General features: G+C 57.3%; 1 protein-coding gene across 5 annotated transcripts in view; it reads right to left on the bottom strand.

The window, feature by feature from the left end:
- Positions 1 to 22,696, bottom strand: part of ABR (ABR activator of RhoGEF and GTPase) — a 188,416-nt gene that overhangs the window by 5,745 nt on the left and 159,975 nt on the right. For 4 of the 5 annotated variants that reach the window (XM_070478809.1, XM_070478812.1, XM_070478810.1 and 1 more), the window contains 4 exons: positions 3,341 to 3,400; positions 2,968 to 3,077; positions 2,136 to 2,275; positions 889 to 1,023 (listed from right to left, as the gene is read on the bottom strand). In XM_070478809.1, coding sequence (XP_070334910.1) covers positions 889 to 1,023; positions 2,136 to 2,275; positions 2,968 to 3,077; positions 3,341 to 3,400 — 445 coding nt within the window. Of the gene's footprint in view, positions 1 to 888; positions 1,024 to 2,135; positions 2,276 to 2,967; positions 3,078 to 3,340; positions 3,401 to 16,888; positions 17,329 to 22,696 lie in introns of those variants that run through there. The other variant, XM_070478813.1, reaches the window with a different exon arrangement.

Below are 22,696 nucleotides of genomic sequence, written 5' to 3'. Positions count from 1 at the left end.
CCAGCAGGGATGGGGCTGGTATTTTCCCAAGGGTTTCTGCAGAAGGCCCCACCCATGACCTAGAACCCAGCCAGGAGGTGGGCAGGTGGGGAGCAGACACCCTTCTTCCCTGCACAGTGTGGGCCTCTGGGGATGGAGCCACTCCATCCCTGGTCTGTAAGGATACAAGGATGCCACTGGCGTGAAAGTTCTTTTTTTTTTTTGGCTGCGCCACTTGGCTTGCGGGATCTTGGTTCTCCAACCAGGGATGGAAACCAGGCCCTGGGCAGTGAGGGGCACGGAGTCCTAACCACTGGACCACTAGGGAATTAATTCCCTAACTGTTCTCTTTTTTAAGCACTTCTGACGCTGGAGCCTGGCAGCGGCCCGCCTTCCACGGGCTCCTCATTCCACTGACTGGCCCAGGAGAAGGTGAGGCAGGAGGGATGCGCCGAGGCCTGGATCTGGCCCAGGTTGGGGGGAGGCCGCAGTCCTGCCAGGCGGGGCCCTCAGCTTCCTCCCAACCCTGGGCATCGGTCAGAGAAGAGCGCGCACTCCTTCTGGAGGGCTCAGTACAAGCCACGTCAAGTGCACTCCAGGCTCACTTCTCCTCGGTCCTGGACCCCGCACCCTCAGGGCAGATTTCCCTGGTCCTGGGGTTTCTAAACAAGGTCGTCAGTGTCCAAGGAGGAAGCACAGAGTGCAGCCCCGAGGGACAAGAGGAGAGATGGGCAGGGGAAAAGTGGGCCCAGCCTCTGGATCGGGCCCCAGCAGGCCATGTGGGCCCAAGGCACAGGGCAGATGGACACGCCAAGTCGGGGGTGGGCGGGTGGGCACAGACATCTCATGCTCTCTGCTGATCGGGGAGGCCCAGCTCAGCCCAGCCCTTAGACCCCCGCCGCCACTCACCGATGCCCTCCATGAAGGCGGGGTACAGTCGGTCTGTGAGGAGGGGCTCGGGCAGCTCCCGGAAGTAGAGCTTGAGGGTACCGGCGATGGCGTTGATGTCCATGTCGCTCAGCATCAGCAGGATGTCCTTGTTATCTGTGGGGGGGTGGGAGGGCAGGGGCTGTGCTGGCTGAGCCCCCTCCCTCCCCCATGCAGCCCTCAGCAGGGCAGGGAGCCCCGATCTGTCCCCGCATCCATCCTGAGGCAGCCCGCTCTGGGCATGCACCCCCAACCCACTCTGTCCCTGGTCTGGTCTCCCCAGCAAAGGCGGGATGTAGGTAGTGCCCACAGGTGGTCTGTGACTCAGCTCCGTGGGGGAGAAGGGGAGGGAAGCACAGTTCGTCATCCAGAGTCCTGGAGCCACATTCACACGTGTCACACGCCCTCCTTCCTACTGCAGTCTCCCCACCGCTAAGCCCCTCTCTGGAAGGCACTGTGCATTTTTATACCTAAAATCATGTTCTGACAAAGCCTCAGCTTCCAGGTGGCATAGAGGAGCCATGTGCCAGCCTGTCCCCAGCTCCCCCCCACCCCCAGGTTCCCTGAACACGTCTACTTTGCAGCTGCCTGGGGACACCCACCAGGCCCCCTCTCAGCTCCCATAGGATCAGCATTGCCCAGCCAGTTCAGGGGTCCTGCTAGCAATGTTGTTGCTGCAGCCTGAACGGCGAGACGGGGTAAAGAACCAGAAAGGTCAGGCCCTGACCAAGGGGCTCAGTCAAAGTGAGAGGCAGCAGCGCCCCTCCCAAAGGGTACCCGGAGAAGGCGGGGGTGCGGGAGCCAGCCGGGCTCAAAGCTCTTTAGTTTTCCTGCAGCCCAGGAGGCCAGCAAGAAAGCCAGGAACACAGACTCTGGAGTCAGCAAGATCCGAGTTTAAATCAGGCTCAAAGCTTATGAACTGAGTAATCCTGGGCAAAGTACTTGGCCTCTCTGAGGCTCTGCTTCCTTATCTGTAGCAACGGAGGCAAGACTGGAGGGCAACGGATTACATGAGAAAATGCAGGGCAGGCCCGTGTCACAAGGACTCAGCAATGGCCCACCCCATGCCATGCCGGGCCGGAGCGCACAGTCCAAGGCTCCTCTGCCACCGGCAGGTCAGGGCCTTTCCATAGAGGAGCCTCCTGCTTCTGCTAAGCTCTCCCACCAGCCCGAGGAGCCTGCTGGAGCGCCCCTCCCCGCAGCCGCCCGGCTGGGCCTCCCAGACTCACTGGCATCGAAGACGGCCTTCAGCGCCTGGATGTCTGTGGCCACCCCTGATATCCGGTAGATGCCAACCTCCTCGATGCCCCGCTTCTCCACTTCCTCCACACACTGCCGCACGATGTAGGGCACCTTGGAGCGCTCCCGCCTGGGGTTGGGGTAGGGGATGTGAGGGGAGGGAGGGGAAGGGGGCCCCCAGTGATCCCTACATGTAGCCCCTCCCTCTCTGCAAACCGTGGCCTTGCAGCATTTTGGTCTCTGGGATCAGGAGATGGGGGACAAGGACAGGGCTGAGAAAGAGGCCATGCTACCCCACCCCCCAACACACAGCCCACCCCAGGCCTGGGTGTTGAGGGGTCGCAGGGGACAAAGGCGGGAAGTTTTAGGAGATCAAAGACTGAAGTAAGAGCATTCCTCAGAACAGAGGGCTCACATTTAAATGCTACGGGGGACCCAGTGGGTCACCTACAGAGCAGGGTGGGCCAGACCCTGGAGACAAGAGGGGAGGGGGCTGAAGGATGCCTTTTCCTGGGGGCAGCCACTTCTGGATTCCAGCCGGCCGCTGCCACACCAAGACACAGACATACAGCTGTCACATCTCCCCATTTATTACAGGATGCTGAGGATCTGGGATTTTCACATGTAATCTCCCAGTGGTTAAGTGCTGGCTCATTTATTTCCAAAGCATTGTGTGAGGCAGGGAACACCCCTCTGCCGGCCACTTTTGCCCATCCGAGTGGCCGCTGTGACTAATGAAGTGGAGGGTGATTGCTGGGGTGACAGACATGAGTGGGGGCCCTGGAGGGCGGGGCTGGCAGGGACCCCAGACGCAGTACCTACTTGGTCACCACGCTGATCTTCACACCGAAGACGCCGCTCTGCTTTTTGGAGGGGGTCCTCTTCAGGCTCATGTCTCGGCTGGTGAATTTCATGGAGAATTCCACTTTGATCTGCTTGGGGGCAAGGCAGGCACACCCCCCCAGGGCGTGAGTGCCCCCCAAAACACAGGGGGCACACCAGGACTGCACCCGGGGGGCTCCCTGAAGCACTCACAGGGTGGGAATGGGAAGGGTGCAGGCAGAGGAGAGGGGGGAGGGGCTGGATGAAGGGAGCAGGGGGTGGGTGGGTTGGGGGAGGGACAGCGCCCCAGGGCACCAGCCAGAGGCCGGGCTGCCCACCCACTGCGCAGACACTTCTGTCGCTCCCGGCTCACCCCATTCATCTCAATCACATCCGTGTGCCAGTTCTTGGTTTCTACAGTCTGTGGATCCAGCTGCAGAGAAAGAAAGAAAGAGAAGGTGAGAGAAAGAGGTGACAGCAGAGACCAAACCAGAGCTCCCCCCGCTGCTCAGGCTCAGACGCTGGTCAAAGTTCAGGAAGACGGAGCTGGGGGCTGATGCTCATCTTGACATCAGTCCTTCAGGACCTCCACGCCCCAGGTCCTTCCTGCCCTGTTAGTGAAGGGTGCCCCCCACTCTGGGAGGGAGGTGGGGTGCGCTCTGAAGACACGTTCGTCCATCACCTCTCATTCACTCCTGACCCTGCCCTGTGAGAGGCGTACTAGGACCCCATTTCACGGATGCACAAACTAAGACTCACACTCTCTCGGCAACTTGCTCAACTGCCTGAATTGGAGTCAGGTACACTGCAGGCGCAGCCCATGTACCTGGTCGTGAACAGGAGGTGGTGCCACGCAGAAGTCAAGAAGAGCCCTGGGTCAGAATCCCAGCTCAGCCACTTCTGGCCAGGTGACCTTGGGAAGTTTCTAACCTTGCTAAACCTCATTTGTTCAGTCTGTTCATTGCCAGTAAAGACCCTGCCTTGCTGGATTGCTGTGAAGACTCATTGAGATAACAGGTAAGTGGCTGGTCTCCCAGGAAGCAAACACGCTGTAGAGGGGGCCCCCAAACTGCGCAGGAGCCCCAGGGAGTTGGAGATGGCAGGGGAGGCCCAGAGGTATCCCTCACAGGTGACCAAACAGGACTCGTTCCTCGGGCTCAGGGGCCTTCGAACTGTTTTTCCTTGTGCATCCATAAAGTGACTTGGAAAAACAATGTACACCCTAGCACATTTTTAAGTCAACATCTGAATATTTCCAAATCAAGTTTAAATAGCTGCAAAGAACATAATTTCCAGAATAATGTAAATATTTACATCTTGAAACAAAACTGTTATATCATTCTCTTAAACGTATTCAGTGGAATCCAAATTCCATAGTGATTTGATCCCCACCATCAACCATTTAAAAAACACATAAACAAGTTCTTCTTTCCCTTGTAGAAACCTGTAACATTCCTTTTTTCTCCTTGATTTTGTGTTTCTAGACTATTTCACCCAAAGAATTATGCCCTCATTTGTGTTTTTTTTTTTAAAGTCGTTTATTCTTCACCCTATTCTACTTTGCTTCAACGAAAACATCTGTGTAAATAGAAATGAAAAATTTCCTGAGACCACAAGGCTCCAAATGTTCAAAACATATTCTGGATTCACTATTACAATGATTAGCAGTATGTAATAAAAAATTTAACCAACATATTAAAAATTTTAATAAACATTCAGCAGCAAAGTACCATTTTGGTGGAACTACATCTCTTAATGAGATTGGGTACAGTGCTTTGTCTTTAGTTCATGTATGTAAATGAATATTATTTTTTGCTAGGGTGAAATGGGGTTTCAGCATCATTACTTTTATTTTTTTGGTTTGGTTTTTAAAGATGTAAAAGATGAAACATCTGCTCACATAAAGCAGATGGGGCTCAAAATAGTTTTTTGGGGTTTTTTTGGCCTCATTGTACAGCATGTAGGATCCTAGTTCCTGGACCAGGGATTGAGCCCACACCTCCTGCAGTGGAAGCATGGAGACTTAATTCCTGGACCACCAGGGAAGTCCTTTTTTTCTTTCCTTTTGTTTTTGAAAATAGTTTTATTATAGCAATGTTTGCATTTCTTTAACCTCTTTCCTCGGTATTTGCTTTAAATTGCATATCATCAATATTTATTTTAAATGGTCTCTCAGCTGACAATTCTGCCACTTTTGTGGAAACAAAAAACTGGAAACCATGTGATTTGTGAAAGGATCAGAAACCCAGGCTTTTGAGTCTTTTATTTTCTCAACTCCCACATCAACATCTTAAGGGGCCCCCCTGTTGCCAACCAGGGGCCCTGGGAGCCCTGTGCAGGGTTCTCCAGGGGGGCTCGGCTCCTCTGCAGAGCAAGGGGTGGGGTAAGGCCATTCTCTGGTGAGTCACTTTCTGGGCAGCAGCACTTATGGGAGCTGAGGACCTGCAAGCTGGTTCTCTCAGAATGCTCCTGCCCTCCTACCCCTGGACGACTCCCACCCCCCCAGGGCCTGTTCTAACAGGCCCCTCACTAGAGTCTGGGTCCGCCCAGCGTGAGCTGGGCCCTGGGGCTTCTAACAGGTATAGAGGTATTGGTAAGTCTTCTCCCCATCTTCATCATCAGACACCCGCTGGGGACAGGGGGCACCTAAGCCTCCAACAGGGTCTGGGGCTCTGCATCTGAGCCCAGGCCCTGCCTCTGGCTGGCAGTCCTCTGCCTGGAGAAGGGAGGAAACGGAGAACAGGGCAGAGGGAGAGTCGTGTGGAGAGGACCGAGCATCTCCTCGAACATAAAGAGGAAGAGTGCGGGGCTCCCCGGATGGCTGCTGCCCCAGCCCTCTATTCTGGAAGGTTCGGGGCCAAGTCCTCCCGGGCCCCTGAAACCTCCCTCCCCTAACCTTTATGTCCCAAGGCCTGTGGTACGGGCTGCCCCGACAGCTTCTTTCTCGCCCAGAATGCCAGGTCTTGGACACAGAGCCTCAGGGCGTCCCCAGCCCTGTGCTCCACCAGTGGCCACCTGGAGTAGAGAGATCTCCGTTGCCCTCTGTCGGTGGAGGCAGCTGCTGCCCTTGGGACACACATTCTGCAACGACCACCCCCTTCTCCTGTAGGTCTCCCTTGGAATCAGTGTAAACCTCAGGTCAATCCCATGGTCCTGGCCCCTAGGGCCCCTCCCCTGCCCTAGCTCCCCCTGGGTTGGTCCTGAAGCGGCATGTGGACAACAGCCCAGGCTGGGAAAGTGCAAGGACTGAGAATCAGACCGATCTGGGTCCAAATGTCCACTCTTCTACTCAACTGTGTGAATCTGGGCAGGTCACTTAACCTCCTGGAACCTCAGTTTCCCCACGGTAGGGGGGATCCACACCTGCCTCCGTGTCGCTACGGGAAACAGGAACACTGACCAGACATGTAAGCATTTCCTGTAAGTCTGGCTCCAGGACAAACCCCTTACCTACAGCATCTCAATCAATCATCATAACGTAGCCCATGAGGCGTAAGTCCTCCTAGCTGTTTCCATTCGACAGATGAGAACACTGAGGCTTAAAAAGAATCAGGAGTTTGCCCACTGCCACATGTCTAGGAAGTGAGAGCTGGGGCGCAAATTCAAGTCTCCCTGACTCGGCTTGGCTAGACCTGCAAGATCTCATGTACAGCACCCAGCCTGGCGCCCTCGCCTCTGGCAGCAAGGCAGCTGCTGTGATCAGTGTTTATCTGGAAGAGAGACATGAGGCTTCCACCATCTGGCACCACAGGCTGACCTGGGTGCTGGCAGGTCGTCTCCAGTGCGATTCTTTCATTCCTTCCCTCCCCCTCGCTTCTGTTCCAAATGCCAAGTAGCAACTGAACATGTTCCTGGAGGCATCTGAGACAGGACCTTCGCAAGCCTGATGCAAAGGTTCAGTCCAAGCCCTGTTTCTTCCAGAGAGCCTTCCCAGATTAACTCCAGGCCTCAGGAATGCTCACTTCCCCTCCGCCGCTCTGCCAGACTACCACCCTGTCCCCTGCACCGTTTGCTGTTGTTGTAGTCTGTCCCAGGCCAGGTCTGGATAAGGTAGTACCGGTCATGTTTTACCGTGAGTCCCATCACCATCCTATTCCCGACTTCCCTCTGAAGGTGTGGCCCTGGCACCCGAGGCAGGGAGGCCAACCCAGCCCCTCCGCGCCCCGACAATGCAGCCCTGTCTCCCGGGAGGCCAGCAGAACTCCAGAAATCAAGTCTATTTCAGGATGTCATTTAAATACAGAGGAGGGAGGGTGCGGAGTAGAGACGGACATGGCACATTTTCCAGAGAAATGATGCTGTCTGAACTGCTGTGGTTATTTATAACCCCTGGGAAAAGTGGACTTTGCTATTTCCTGATTAGATTAGTGCTGGGGGTGGAGGAGCCAGCCTCCTGGATGTCAGCGGGTAGGAACACCTGATGGTTCACCATCCAGTCCCAGTAGATAGGTGCCGTCCCCACACCTGGGGACCAGGTATCAGGGAGACACCAGATTACCTGTGGGAGGAGGACAGGTGGGGCTGTGAAGATCCCCCATCAAAGAGTGCCTCCTTCACCACACAGGTCACAAAAATGCCATGGGCCCACCCCCAAGGAGCATAGGCAGGAGACAGAAGCAGGTCCTAGAACATCCTGGAGAATGTTCGTTACCAATGGGTGGCTGAACACAGCCTCTGGGAGCAGCTCAACTGTGTCCTTTTTGCCTTTGCCTTTAGACCTGGTGAGGTCTTGGCTGCATGTTCAGACCTCTCCCAAGGAGAACCTGCTGTCCTCTGGGACTGATGTCCCCGAAAGAACCGCCATCCCCCAAGGGAATCCCGCATCCGAGGCAAGGCGTCCGCAGTCTCCCAGAGAACCTGGCAGGTGGCTAGGAGTCCGCCTTCCCCTCTCTTGGCCTCAGCAGCCTTACATTCAGGACAGGAAATGGGCTCCCCAGCCTGGCAGGGGGCTCAGAGGAGGCCGCCCTGCAGGCACCTAAACCCCTCCGGGTGGTAGGTGCCACCTTCATTTCATAAATGCCTTCGGGGTCCCCTCTGAGAGGTCTAAGCCTTTCCTCCCGCCCGTTTCTCCCCAGCCTGGGACAGAAGACCCCCAAAGTGCTCCCTCTCTCTGGTTAGAGGGCTGTTCACGGCCATCTCCCAGTGCTTGGGAGGCATCGGTGAATTTGGGGGCCCCCTTCCTGCTCCCTCGAGTCAGAGTCCTTCTGACAGTGGGCACTGTCCGCCCACCATCCCACACTCCCTCCACCACGCAGCTTGCTCAACCGTTTCCCGGTGATTTCTGCTGCCGCCCCTTCCCCGGCTCCCATCCCGGGCCTCACGTGGCCACCTTTAATCCACGAGGAGGCGGTGGCGGGCGGTGAGCCATCAGAGCTGGCAGCTGCAATTCCAGGAGAAGGGGGTGCAGAGCAGCGGTGGTTACTTTGGCAGCTTACGCGGGGGGCTTGCAGGTGACACGGGCCCCCATTCCCCTCCCCACAGCCCCTTGGCACTGAGCCCCTTCCCTCAGCGTATCACTGTCATCTCCCCAGCACAAGCCCCACAGGTCCTGGGGAGCCCGACCCCTGACCTCCTGGCCCTCCTAGGCCCGGTTCCACCCTTTCTTTCATTGAGCACACTGCTCTGCCCTCGGCACCCGGCGCCTGTCCTGGGTGGTGGCGCGGACTTCACTCGAAGCCCAGAGTTGTTTTTAGGGCTACTGAAAACTAAGCGCAGTGAACCAGCAGAGCCGAAGCTGTCACCCTCCCAGGTGAACGGGACGCTGAATAGAAAGCAGAGGTGGGACTTTCCCTTGCGGTCCAGGGGTTAAGAATCCGCTTGCCAATGCAGGGGACACAGGTTCAATCCCTGGTCTGGGAAGATTCCACATATGCCATAGGACAATGAAGGCCACGTGCCACAACTACTGAGCCCGCACACCTACAGCCATGCTCCACGGCAAGAGAAGCCGCCACCATGAGACGCAGGTGCCCCGCAATATAGAGGAGCCCCCGATCACCACACCTAAGGCCCACATGCAGCAACAAAAACCCAGTGCGGTCAAAATGAATAACTTATTAAAAACACACACACAGAAGGCAGAGCTGTGTGGCTGTGCTTTGGGGAACGGAGGCTGAGCGCTGGGCCATGAAGACCAGGCCCTGAGCCAGGTGTCTTGTCTGAGGGGCACACGTTTCCCGGGGCTCCCGATCACAGGCCACGGTGGCGGTCCTGGCTGGCCTTCCCCTGCCCTTCCCCAAGTGCATCCACATGTTCTGGGCTGGTCCCCGTGGGACACTGAAGCCAGCCTGTCATTGGGGCAGACCACAGGCATGAGCAGCATGAGCGGGCTGGCAATGGGCGGAACAATGGTGCTGCCAAGAGCCTGTACCCCCCCCACCCTCTGGGAAGGGCACTGGAGGCTTCTGTCAACGTGGCCATCTGAGAGACACTTGCAGAGAGGCAGGGCGGAGCAGGAGGGGGGTGTCGGGCCTGCACCCTGCCATGTTAGGGGGAGACAAGGGTCAGGCTCAGTAAACTCACCCTGTTTTCCCAGAGGCTGGGCCCCCCACCATAAGGTCAAGCAAGCTCTGTCCCACCCCCTGGCCCCGACCTGCAGGGTGAGCTACAGGACGGCTTGTGGCACCGGCATGAGGCCACTTGGCCTCTGTGTGCCTCCCCTCCCCCCCAGAACTGTGAAGTTCCCAGAGGCCCACATATGAAGGGGTCAGCAGCTCTGAATGAGGCTTTTTATTGAAGCCAGGTTAGCCCTGTAGCATCCACAGTGACCTGCGTCCCAGGGCTCAGCCTGCCCTGCGCTGCCATCGAGCCCTCAGGCCAGCACAGCCGCGGACGGAACTCGGAGTGGGCACATCTCTCCCCGAGCCTGGGGCCCCAGCCTCCTCAGAGCTCTGTGCCCTCCCTCTACTGCCCACCCCGCCTGCAGACTTCACCCCCTGAATCAGGCCTGCAACCCACAGCCAGGAAGCTGCCCCGCCCAGCTCAGGGCCACCAGCTGGGTCACTCTTGGGAAAAGGAACTGGTCAGGGCTAAATCAGGGCTTCCCAGGTGGCACTAGTGGTAAAGAACCCGCCTGCCAATGCAGGAAACATAAGAGATAAGAGTTCCGTCCCTGGGTTGGGAAGATCCCCTGAAGGAGAGCATGGCAACCCACTCCAGTATTCTTGCCTGGAGAATCTCATGGACAGAGGAGCCTGGCGGGCTACAGTCCAGGGGGGGGTCACAAGAGTAGGGACACGGCTGAAGCAACTGAGCATGTATGCACAGGGCTAAGGCAACACAGAGGCAGCCCCCAGCAGCTCTGTCCTCAAAGAGAAGGGGCCACCTTAGAGGTCAGAGTCCCAAGCGAGAGGTTCCCCAGGGTATATCCGGGGAGTGTCACGCTGCAGCCAGACAGGCCAAGGGCTTCTGGGACTGCTGTGGGCTCAGGGCCTCCCTCTGGACTTGGAGCGGTTTGGTAAGAATTATGAAAAGTCCTCCTCTGAAACTGACCTCAGCCTCCCTGCCCCACCAGGAACACTGTCTGGGCACAGAGCCTACTGGTGGGAACAGGGCACAGCAATCCCCCGGCCTGTGCCCGCTCTGAGGGGCTTCTTGATGGAGTCTCCCCAGGTCCTCCCCAATTGCAGGCCCATTTCTAGGCTCAGCTTGCGAGGTGGGGCTCCACACCTCCGGAAGCTCCCCACCCAAGGGCACGCAGCCTTGATCCAGACAGGGCTCTGCGATCAACCACCAGGACAATGGAGAAACAGCCGAAAACTGGAGTGACCCTGGGTTGCACAGGGGCATGAGAGGTGAAAGCACTTCTGCACCAAGCCACTCACGGGACCTCATCACGTCACTTTCTAAGCCTATCAGCATCTTGGGAATTATCACCTAAGTCACATCAAGAGATAAGAAAGAAGATGTCTGGAACTCAGTACATGCTCAAAGTGCCGCATCACTAAAACTGGGTTTAACCTCCCCAGCGGCTTCCCACTGCACTTAGATTAAAAGCCCAACTCCTCCAAGGCCGCTGCTCACTCTGTCTAAGGTCATTTCCTATGCTCCATGCAGCCTCTCTCTGCCTCCGAACACACCATGGTTGCCCCGGTTCAGGGTTTTCACCTCTGCCTGGAAGGCGCCCTTCCCAGATCTTTCAAGAATCTGTGTCATTTAAGCCTTAGTTCAAAATTATTTTTTCAAGTGAGGCCTCTCCCCTCCGCTTTGCTCTCTGATCTGTTACCCAATTTTATCTTCCTCACAGCACTTGTGCAGTATGAAATGATCTCATCTGTTGCCTAACTAATCCTATGGACAGGAAATTCCATGAGAGCAAGGCCTCTCTGCCCTGGGCTGCCTCTGCACTGCCCAGCACGTGAGGGTGCCCCATCAATACTCCTAGACCAAATGAATGAATGGGGTGGGTGGGCTGGAGAAAGCAATGTCCTTCAGCCAGGGGTCCTTCGGGACAGGGGTTAAGAAGCCCCACACTCCTGCTCACCTCTCTCCTCCTGTGGTGAGTGAATGGCTGGCCGTGGCCCAGGGTAGCCCTGCGACCTCTTCCACCCAGACTTTCCCAGCATGTTGAGAGTTTAAGGCTTAGGCATAGGAATCTCGAGACGTGGCCAAAATCATCACATGAACTGGATCTAGGGGATCATCCTGTTCAGATTCTTCATTATTCTGAGGCCAGAGAACCAGAGAGGTGAAGAGATTTGCCCAAGGTCACACAGCAAGTTAAGACAATAGACTCAGGATTAGAAAAACAAGGCCTTGTGACTCCTAGCGGCCCGATGCTTTTCCTTCTCTGGCCTCCTGGGTTGGAAGTGGGGGTGCTCCAAGGAGGGGGCAGAGCACAGAAGGGACACTCAGGCATTCAAGGGGAAGAGGAGCTGTAGCTGCCGTGGGACTCCGGCTCTGGTCACCATCCAGGAAAGAGAGGGTTTCCAGCTTCTAGCTCAGGCATGAGTTCCACGTTCTCTTAGCCAAAGCAGAATCAGGGAAACCACTGTGGGGCTCCCTGGAGAAGGAAACGGCAACCCACTCCAGTGTTCTCACCTGGAAAATCCCAGGGACAGAGGAGCCTGGCAGGCTACAGTCCATGGGGTCACAAAAAGCCGGACACGACTGAGCAATGAGGGACTATGGGGCCCTCCTGGCCTCTCTGCAGCAGAACTCCCCTAGTGGGAAGTCCACGGTCACTTCCCACTTCTCCAGGCCCAACTTCACTTAGTGGGGGGCCAGGGACAATGAGGCCTTAGTCTAAGGCTCATGAAGAACCAGACCTAACTGGCTTTTTCCTGGGGATTGGGGCAGGTGGGTTCCAGACACAGGGATGTGTGTTTCCTTGGGCTCTAGGAAGATGTCAGAACACAACTCCCAGCGCGATTTGATAGGGAAAAGGAAGCCCAAACAGCACCTGCTGACTAGCTCCTGATAATCTGGGCAGACAGCAAGGCCACTCAGCAGAAGACTGGGCCTGGCCAGACTTGTGTGCCCTGACCCGCACCTGGCAACTCCCCCAAATGGACACCTGCAGAAGTTTCTGGGCTCTTCCCAAAATATCGGCTCTCCTGGGACTTTACGACCTCTGGATAGTTCTGCACCACTGGGCTCGGGCAGCACTGGCAGGCTCAGCTCCCCCCTGGGCTGAGGCCATCCAAAAGCCAGGGCACCAAGCCCGGCATGGCTGCCTGGCCAAGCCACCTGTGGACTGGAGAGATGCTGGAGAGGGCCAGTGCCCCTTCTAACCTCCCCAGGAGCCAAGAGACAGCAGCTTGCCAAGTATACTAAGAGCAGGGGCTCCTACTCTGGGATCTGTGACCTTCTCAGAAACAGCACACGATGGTAGGAGTCGCTCAGTCGTGTCCAACTCTGTGCGACCCCATGGACTATATAGCCCACCAGGCTCCTCTGTCCATAGGATTCTCCAGGCAAGAATACTGGAGTAGACTGCCATTTCCTTCTCCAGGGGTTCTTCCTGACCCAGGGATCAAACCCCGATCTCCTGCACTGCAGGCAGATTCTTCACCATCTGAGCCACCAGGGAAGCCTGAAACAGCACCGAGTTTGTGCATACGGCTGGCTTTGGGCCTGGGCGGGGCTCCGTAACTGTCATCGGATTCTCAGAGTGGAGGACTCCTGCTCTGTGGAATCAAAACAGGCCTCTCGGGAGCCAGCTTAGGGAAGAAGTGGGAACAGTGGGGGTCCAGAGATCACCTGTGAAGCCCCAGGAGTAAGGTCCTCTCTCTCTGGGGAATGTGTGTTAATACAATGGCTGCAGGAGCACAGAAGATCTCACTACTCTGCCTTTCAAGCCCCCAAACCAGACAGGGTGGACACCATCCTGGGCCCACACAGAGGCCCGGACCGGGAGGAAATGGGCTGTCCGCGGTGGGTCTCCAGCCCTCGAGAGAAGTACTACTGCCCTTTTCCTGCAGCTGAGGGATGACTATAGGGGTGTGAATGGGGGTGTGAATGGTGAAGACAGGATGCAGGTCCCTTCCCTCCAGCAGATAAGATGTGTGGATAAGGTGTGTGGGGTGGGTGCCAGATGCGGGGAAGGGGGCAGGGAGGTGGGCAGCTGGGGCACGAGAGATATCTTGTTGCCTAAGGTTTTAGGATCTTTTTTGATGCCCACAGCCAGACGCTGAAGGAAATGATGATGAAAAGTAAATGAGCCTGAGACATCTCTCTACCCTAACACCCTTGTACTGTCCATGCCTGGAACAGCAAGTAAATGGCAGACCGAGCCTTGGGGACATGCACGTGGCTTGCACACCTGATGCTACCTGTAAGGAAACTGTCAGGTTAAATGACAGACTCTGGGAGGTGCCAGGAGCTGCCCAGTGGATGCATTTAAGATGATGAAGAAAGGGACCTTCTTGAACCCTAAGGTTCTCCAGACGAGCGGGCCAAAAAGCCCTCCCCCACCACCATCCTTTCTTGGGTAGCACCTCTGACCCTCCTCAGTAATAGAGGGGCGCCAACCCCATCTTAGAGCAGGTGGCCCTATCCTGGAGCTCGGCAGGAAACATCTTGGTTCACTTTGCTGGCCTCTGCCTTCCAGAGAGAAGCTCTTTGGAGTGGGTAATTCCTAGACCCTTGAAGCAGATGTAAGATCATCAGGAGCCATCCTCAGTTCTCCCTCACTCCCCTGGACCCTGCCAGTTCAGCCTAAGCCTCCATCTGTAGCCAGGGTCTGGCCTGGTGTGGGTCTAGACGTCTTCACTTGGGCTGTAGGGCGACAGTAGGGGCGTGGTTTCCTGCCCACCCACACCCCCCACTCCTGAGACAAAAAGTTCTGGCCTGGCCACTGCCTCTGTGGGGCTCTACTAGCCTCTCTGGCTCCCACAAGTGACCCCATTAAAACCTGTGGATACTTTTGGGGACAGGATGGGATTCTTCTTTCAGTCCTTCTCCCTCCGAAGTGCAATCTAAGGATCTAGAAAGAAGCAGAATGGGAGGAAGACCAGGCACTGAGCCTGGTCTCCCTGAGTGTGATTTAAAGCCAAGGGGGAAAAAAAAGGAAAGTAGAAATGTGAAGTTAAACGCAGAAAGCACTGGCAGAATCCACAAACTCAAATGCCACGTGTCTCCTCTGCTAAACGCTTGCACAACAAGCCGACTGCCAAGTCAGAGGCTAGTGTGAGGCTTCAGCCCCAGGACTCCCCTCGGGAACAAGCACAACCCCAACCACAGCCCCCACCCAGGACCCAAAGGAGAGTCTGCAAGTGGTCCCTGCCTCCCCTCTTCCAGCAACTGCAGACTCCTGGGGCCAGAGGCTCTACAGGTTGATAACACTGGGCTTTTTCCATTCAAACAGCCCCAGCGCTGGGTCCCCAGATGAATCACTTGCACCCCCCTCCAGCCTTCCTGAATCTTTTAGTTAAGAGGCAGCAGGAGGGCCACAGGTGTCTCTGGCATCCACCGCATCACATCCTTGTGGCAAAAAGCTGGATGAGGAGTTAATGAGGAGACCCCCCTCCCGCCAGGCTAGGCGGTACCTGGCTCCCTTCCCCCACCCACCTAAGCTGCTGTCTGAGTCCAGCCCCCTCATCTGGCAGTGAGCCTACTGCACTAAAAAAAAAAAAAAAAAAAAAAAAAAAATAGGTTAATGCAGCTGGGAAAAGAAAGGAGGTGGGCAGCAGGTCTGGTTCCACAAGCCTGCCTGCTCATCCACCAACCACCACCACCACAGCAGGGTGAATGGATACCCCTCTGTCACCCACAGTACAGACCCTTGTGTCTGTGATATTGACATACTTGGTCACACAGCAGGGGCTAGGGGACTGAGTCACCCACCCCACGGAGCATCCCAGAGCCATAGTCACCCTGCAGTTGCATGGACACCGGTCAGCTTGGCAGCCCAGCGTTTGGCTAGCCTGCTACCCTTTGCCCACAGAGCTATCAGATACCACCAGAGGCGAAGCTGGCTGAAGACTCCCTCAAATGACTTCTTTGTTTTGTTAGTCACTAACACACAAGGGAAGAACGGATAGTCTGGAGTTTCTGGGTTAACAAACTGCCCCCTACCCGCTAGCCCTCTCCCCCTTCCCCCCTACAAAGGGCAGGTAAACCAGAAAGACTCCGGCTGGCACTGGGCCAGGAACCTGCTGGATCCCTTTCTTGCCAACCTCTAGGTCTGAAAATGGACAAGGAGCTTTGGGCTGGTGTCAGCAGGGGGTGAGAAAGGGGTCCAGGCAGGGGATGGCTCCGAGCTGCCGGGCACAGACAGCTGTCTCAGCACAGAGGGGCTCTGGGAGCCGCTGAGGCCAGCAGGGCTCTGAAAGTCTGGTCCCTGGAGAGGCTGAAGGTGACACAGGGGCCAGCTCAAGTTGCTGCCCTGCCCAGCACTTTCCAGGACTGATGTCACCTCTGGGAGGTCACGTATTACCCCACTGGCAGGGGATGAAACTAGACAAAGAGTCAAAAGGCCTCAAGATCGCTTTTTCTTACAGGTGCCAGAAGCCTCTATGCTGCCTGGCAGTAAGGATCTGTGCAGAGGGTTCCCCTTGGAGCCACAGGAGGATGTACAAATCCCCACCAAGTCACACCGACCAGCCTGAGCCTCCCTTATCACTACCTCGAAGGACAGGCACCCTGCGACACTTGCTGAGGCGCCTGATTTGGTCTACAGTTATCAAGCGCTTCACTGTGTGCTTGGCGCTGGTCTGGCTCTTGCTCAGATGCCCCATGCCAGGGCCCAAAGCCAGCCCCGCGGCAGCCTGCCCAGCTGCAGGACAGTCAGCTTCTATCTCAGATTTTCATCCCCACCCAAGGTCTAGGGCGACAGGCAGGACGGGCAGTCTGCCCTGGCACGGCTTGGTCTGAGATGCCCGCTGGGTCAGGAAACCCCTGGCACACTGATTGAGTTGCCTGGTGCCTGGCTGGCACTGGGCCAGCAGGCCTCTGGGTGGTCCCTGAAGAGGCAGCCTAGAGCCCCCTGAGTCAGCAGCACCACGACCTCGGCACAACCTCACACAAAGAAACCTCACCCTGGCCGGAGGCACTGAGGTGTTTCTGAGGTTGCATCTCAGCAACGGTGCGGCCAATCGCGTTCCGGACACATGGGGGATTGGGTCTGGGCTGGGTGCAGGAGGAGAAACTGAGGCTCAGGGGCCCCTCGCCTCTGTTAGTTCGTATTTCCGAGCCCACAGAGACTCAGAAAGGAGCCATGCAGTCCTCTCCCACAGGAGACGGGAGCCCCCCTTTTCCTAAGACAGGGATAGATGCAGAGAAAGTAGGGGTGGGGGAAGCAACAGCATTACTCAAATTGAGTTCATTTAGAGCCAACCCACAGCTCACCCCAGCCTCTGTCCTAGGACACCACGGGCAGGCAGGAGGCGCAAATATTTCCCCAAAGGGGATGCTGGGGGGCCCAGCACCCTCCTCCGACCTCAGTCCCTCTCTGTCCACCCGCTCCGTCCCCCTCGCGCACCTTCTGGCGGAGGAGCTTGCTGCGCACACGGCCCCAGAGCCGCGCGCCGGTGTTGGGGGGCCGCTTGCTCCCCGGCTCCTCCAGCGGATCCAGGCAGCAGCGCTCCAGGGGCTCACACACCGCCTTCAGGCTGCAGTCGGGCTGGGGCAGGACGTCGGTCATGCTGGTGGCGGCGGCGGCGGCAGCAGAGCCGGGCCCAACGGACGGGCGACCCAGCCTGCGGGGCCAGCTCCGCTGCGGGGACTGGGAGGCGCGGGCGGCCGGGGGGTCCGGAGCCGCTGGTGGGCGGGCGGGTGGGCGCAGTTACTCGAGCCGGGCAGGGAAGCGCATGGTGCGGGGCTCCTCTTTCCGCTCCCTCTGCGTCCTCCCTCCCCGCAGACGCTCGGTTGGATTGCCGTCCGGCCAGGCGAGCGGGCTGCCAGCGCCCGAGCTCTCCGCGCAGGCAGCGCCCGAGGCCGCCGGGGAGCCCCCGCCCCCACCGCCCCCACCGGAGGAAGTGACTCAAAGGAGGCGCGGGAGGCTGCCCCCTCCAAAACACCCAACCTCCCGCTTTTAACTCTTGGCAGGCCGGGCCTCCTCCTCACCCACCCCGAGGCCCTCCCTTCAGCCCCTACTAAATAAAGTTTGACAAGCGGCGAAAGCAGCCAGTCCCTTCTCCTCTAGAGCCCGGGTTAACCCCTTCCCCACCAGACGGCGGCGCCCTGCGGCTGAGCTGTTTGAGAAGGAGGCTAGGGGAAGCCAGAGGGGGTCTGCAGCGCCAGAAGCCACCAACAGCTGCCCTTGTCCCGGGGCAAAGAACCGGGACTGCCCTGGAGCTCTGCTTTCCCTCCCCCAACTCAGGTCCCAGACGCCTCCAGCGATGCCAACTCAGGGATGGGGCCAGACCCGCATGGAAGGCACTCACAAACCTCCTGTGTAAAGAATAAAGACGACCCCCTAGCTGGGCAGCTAACTGGGCTTTCACAGCCCCAGGAGGAATTGGCTACTATAAGTCTTCTCTGGGGACCTGAGCGAAAAATCCAAGGATGACACTGGTCACAGATGTCCAGCAAGAGATGCTTCTTTCACAGTGGTTTTTAACCATGGCCAGTGCCCTTCACCAGAAAAGCCACAAAAGGGGCTGTGCTGCCAGGGGTGGAGAAAGTCCACAGACAAAGGGGCAATGAGCCACTGTGTGCGGGATGCCTTGGGACAGCAAAGGAAGAACTTGCTCTCTTCCACCCTCAAGTTGATCAGTGTTCATTAGGAAAAAGCCTGAACCCCAGATGATTAGGGTCCATACAACCCAGAGGCATCGGGACGTCACACCCTCCAGAGCTTGACTCGGCAGAGGAAGGACACCAGCAGTGCCAACCATAAGCCGAGTCCCGTGCAAAGGGCGTTCAAATATCCGCTTAGGTGGAAGCCTCATGACTTCTGTGACGTTGGTGTTTAGAGTTGTGAGAAATGGGGCTCAGGGAGGTGAAATTCTTGCTTGAGGTCATGGAAACTTCAGCTGGCGAGTGACAGGTCTCCTCCAAAGACCCTGGGGCTCACCACCACTGAAGGGTGGCTGGTTCTCTGGATTCGGGGGAGGGGGGGAAAGACCTGGGTCAGGCCCCCAGGGCAGGTAGGCGGGGGAAAAAGCAGGGGCTTCATAGCAGAGGTAACTAAGACCTGGTCATGACAAGGTGACCCTTCACTGAGTTTACTAGGCGACAGGCACCACGCTAACCTTCCACGTGCTCTTCACACGCTAACCCTTCACAACTCCCCTGACTTTAGGAAGCATGTCCTAGCACCCTCATTTTCAATTTGAGGAAACTAAGGGTACAGAGGAGCTAAGCCACTTGCCAGACCAGGCTGGGCCATGAACAGAGGTCTGGCGAGGCCCGTGCCATCGGGATGATGTGCCAGTGTGCTGGGGTCTGGCCCTGCACCGCCTTGTGGCTGGTGGTGGAGGCAGGCTCCTGGGACTCTGGCGGTCCCTGCAGGGCAGCTGGATCAGCCACCAGGCCTCCACTATTCACACCCCGCTCTGCACGGCAGACAGGGCCGAGCTGCCAAGGCGGCACAGACCCTCTTCCCCTACTTGAGCCCAAGTTGCTCAAGCCGGTGCAGCTCAATGGGGCCACAGTTTTCCCTGTAACCCCTGAGGGGGAGGGCAAGAGGCCCACTGAGGCAGGAATGTGCCTACGTCCCCTGGGGCCTGACCTACTCTTGACCTGCTCCCCCAGGGAACCTGGGTGCTACCTCGGAAGAGTCTTCCTCCAGCCCCAAGAGGGGCTGGCAGCTTCCCCCCTCCCCCACCAGCTGTACAAAACCTACCTCCAAGGCTTCACTCATTCCTGGGGTCTTCACCTCTCCATCTCAGTCATTTCATTCAAGAGGCACTGACTTAGAGCCTGGCTATGTGCCAGACTCTAGAACCCACAAAGATGAACCAAAAGTCTGTGCTTGGGACTTCCCTGGCAATGCAGGGTACTTGGGTTCTACCCCTGGTCTGGGAAGATCCCACATGCTGCAGAGCAGCAGAGCCCCGGTGTGCTGCAACTATTGAAGCCCGAGCGCCTAGAGCCCATGCTCAGCAAGAGGATCCACCTCTGAGAGGCCTGGCCACTGCAACGAAGAGTAGCCCCTGACTGCCACAACTAGAGGAAGCCCAAGTGCAGCAACATAGACCCAGCACAGCCAAAAAAAAAAAAAAAAAGCCTGTGCTTGATAAAGCTGACAGCCCAAGAGAGGAGAGGAGATGAAGGCTTAAACACCTCCTAATGGGAGACAGAGAGCCATTCATGCATTTAGCATTTATCAGCTGTGCACCTACCACGTGTCATACCCAGATGGACAAAGCACTGTCTTTCTGCCCTCAAGAAACCCCGTCTTGGGCCACAAGGAAAGCATAGATCAAGTGCCATGGAAGTTGAGAGAAAGGAGAGAAAAATTCTAGCCAGAGGGCATTAGGGAAGGCTTCCTGGAGGAGGAGAGGTTGGCATGGGCCAGAAGAGAAAAAGGTCACCCTCCCTGGCTTTGCTCTGCACCCCTCAGCTGGTTGTGTAACTGGCTGGTAAGGTGCCATTATAATTGCTGACCACGCTCACCTGCTGCAGACACGTGGTCCGTCCTGGGCAATGCCAGCTGTTAACTTCAGAACTGGCCCCTCGCTGGCTTTCTAAGGTTCTCTGCCCTCTATCTGGGTCACATGCCACAGGGTGCAGCTAGGGGGATGCTGTGCAAGGTGCATCCCCCAGCAGGTGTGTGGGAGAAGGGGGATGGTGCAGATCCTGTCCCCAAAGCCTTATACTTGTCTGTCTTAGGAACCCCAGGCTCAACACTTGTCTGGGTAAAGCAAGCTCTGATTGGATGAAAGATGGCCAACTGGTCTCCATGGTGACATAAGCACCTTAGCAGATGGGTAGCTGTTGGGAGGCTCTTCCCTTGAGATGCTCATCTTTCCTTCCTCCCCGTGGGCTGGGGGTTCTCCTCCAGGGACAGCACAGATTTGCCTTCTCTTCCCCAGGCTTGACTCACTCCTTCCTGGAAGCAATGGTCAAGGCGCAGGCTGGGGTCGGGGGCTGTGCAAGACAAATGTTCCTGAGAAGTTCCTCAAAAGTGGTCGTCTGAGTTCTGGTCCCTCCAGCTCACCACAGACCCTTCTTCAGCTTCGCTGGGTGGGCTGGGCTCAGGGTGTCCCGACCACCCAGGAAGTGACGGCACCCCTCCCCCCTGTCGATCCCACCACACCTGGCAGAAGCGGCCTCTGAGGACGAGCAAGGGCCCCCTATCTGGATAAACAAAGCCTGGGTGGGAAGGCCCACACGAACAGATGTCGTTGCCTTTGGAATTAAAAACATTCCTAGTAGACCGTCCCATCCTTCTTCGCCCCCCTCCCCAGGCTCTCCGCCGGAGCAATGAGAGGGGCCGTCCCCAGGGAGGTGCGGGCAGGACCCCGGGTTGCCTCGAGGGAGGGGGAGACACCTGGGGTGGCGGGGACGGGCCACCCAGCACAGCAGTGACGGAGGCAAAAATCAGGCTGAAGTGATCAGCAGAGGCATCGCTGAGGAAAATAAGGTCAACAAGGAAGAGCAGCAGCCTGAGCTGCGTGGGCAGGTGAGGCAGGGACCGCCACCAGCGCTGCCTTGGTGACAGCCGGGGTGGGGACGGCTCCAGGCACGTCCTCCAGCCTGTGAACACGAGGAGGAAGATTCTTTCTCAGAACCTTGCGGAGCTGCTGCGGCTTCTCCGGAGTGACCTCCTTTCCCCCACTGGAATGGCTTTCATCTTCCCCTTGGTGCAGGCTGGAACCCTGATTCCCCGTCCCTGTCCTCCAGCCGAACGACTCGAGGGCAGGAAAGGGGGTTCCTGAGTGGTCAGCTAGTCCAAGTCCACAGGCACCCCAGCAAGGACAGCCTGGAGTGGGGGCAGGGGAGGCCCCAGGGGCCACCTGGACAGGCTCCAGGCGCTGGAGCCCAGAGAGGAGCCCGGGATGGCGCTGAGGTTGGGGACCAGAAGGGAAGCCCAGCCCGAGAGAGAACCAGCAGGGCATGCAGCACCCAGGAGCCCATGCAGAGGGCGTGTGAGTTGGCAGGGAGGGTGGCACACCACAGGAGAACTAGGAGAAAGGGAGGCAGAAAGTCCCCTTAAGATGAATGGCAAAAAAAAGGAAAAAAAAAGATGAATGGCTCGGGGGTCCCTGCATTCCTGTGTCCTCACCCTGTTCTGTACCTATCCTGACCCAAACTGTGGACCGGAAGGGCAGAGATCACCAGAGAAGGAGAAAGTGAGATGCATTTACGTTTTTCCATCCTTTCCGAGCATCAGCTATGTTCCAGTCCTGCGTTAGGACTGGAGATGAGAACACTTTGCTCAAGGTCTCCAAGTAGCCAGTGGCAAAGCTGAGCCTAAAAGCTACATCTTCACTCATTTACCCAGTCACTCTCACTGAACAGACACCCACCACATGCCAGGCGGGGAGGACCCAGGACGCAGCTCACTTGGAGCTGTGACACTCCAAACCAAGCCCTGGCTGCCCCACCACTGACCCGCCCTCCAAGGAGATAAGTGTCAGCAACGGAGGACTCTCCCAGGCATCCAGGCCAGGACTTCTGAGCCTGAGTCCTGCCTGCTAACAGCGTGAGCTCTGGAGCTTCAACTCTGCAGATAACTGGCTACTGGCGGCTTTAGATGGCCACCCAGGGCAGGCGTGGGGAGTGGCTTCTGACCCGAGGTGTAAGGTGTTGGGACAGGGGGCCGCCAGGATTCGAAGGCAATTGCTCTGCAGCCTAACCTCAAGGTGTACTTCCTGTCTCCCAAGGCCCAGCCGAGTCACAAGCCAGTGCAAATCATGCGCAGTTCCCCGTGCACTCTGCCCAGCCACCCCAGGCTGGTGTGCCTCGGGGCTCCAGGAGACGATGAGAGAGCCACAGTTTGTCCACTGCCAGACTGTCCTGATGGCGCGTCCTTGGCAACCCTGAGTGATTCTCACGGCACATTTGGTCACGGAAAAGGATGGAAAATCCACTTGAGCCTTTGGGAACATCCTGCTTACCTCAAACAAAACCCACCCAGGACAGAGTGGGCAGAGCGTGCCCACCACACGTCCGATCCATTCCTTACCGCACAAGTCATGATGTGACTCACGGCCAGACTGACACCCAGACCGCCGTGGCCACCTGCCTGCTCCTGCTCCCAGGAAGGAAGCACCTGCCCGGGCTGGCACACAGCAGCGGGTGGGTGGGCAGGGCACTCCATGAGGCCTCCCAGGCCGGACACTGAAAACCTAACAGCCTCAGGCGGGAGGGTTTGAGAGGAGCGCAGGGTCCCCTGAGC

Source organism: Odocoileus virginianus, chromosome 17 (genome assembly GCF_023699985.2).
Source record: "Odocoileus virginianus isolate 20LAN1187 ecotype Illinois chromosome 17, Ovbor_1.2, whole genome shotgun sequence".
NCBI lineage: Eukaryota > Metazoa > Chordata > Mammalia > Artiodactyla > Cervidae > Odocoileus > Odocoileus virginianus.
This window is presented reverse-complemented; position numbering and strand designations above follow the sequence as displayed.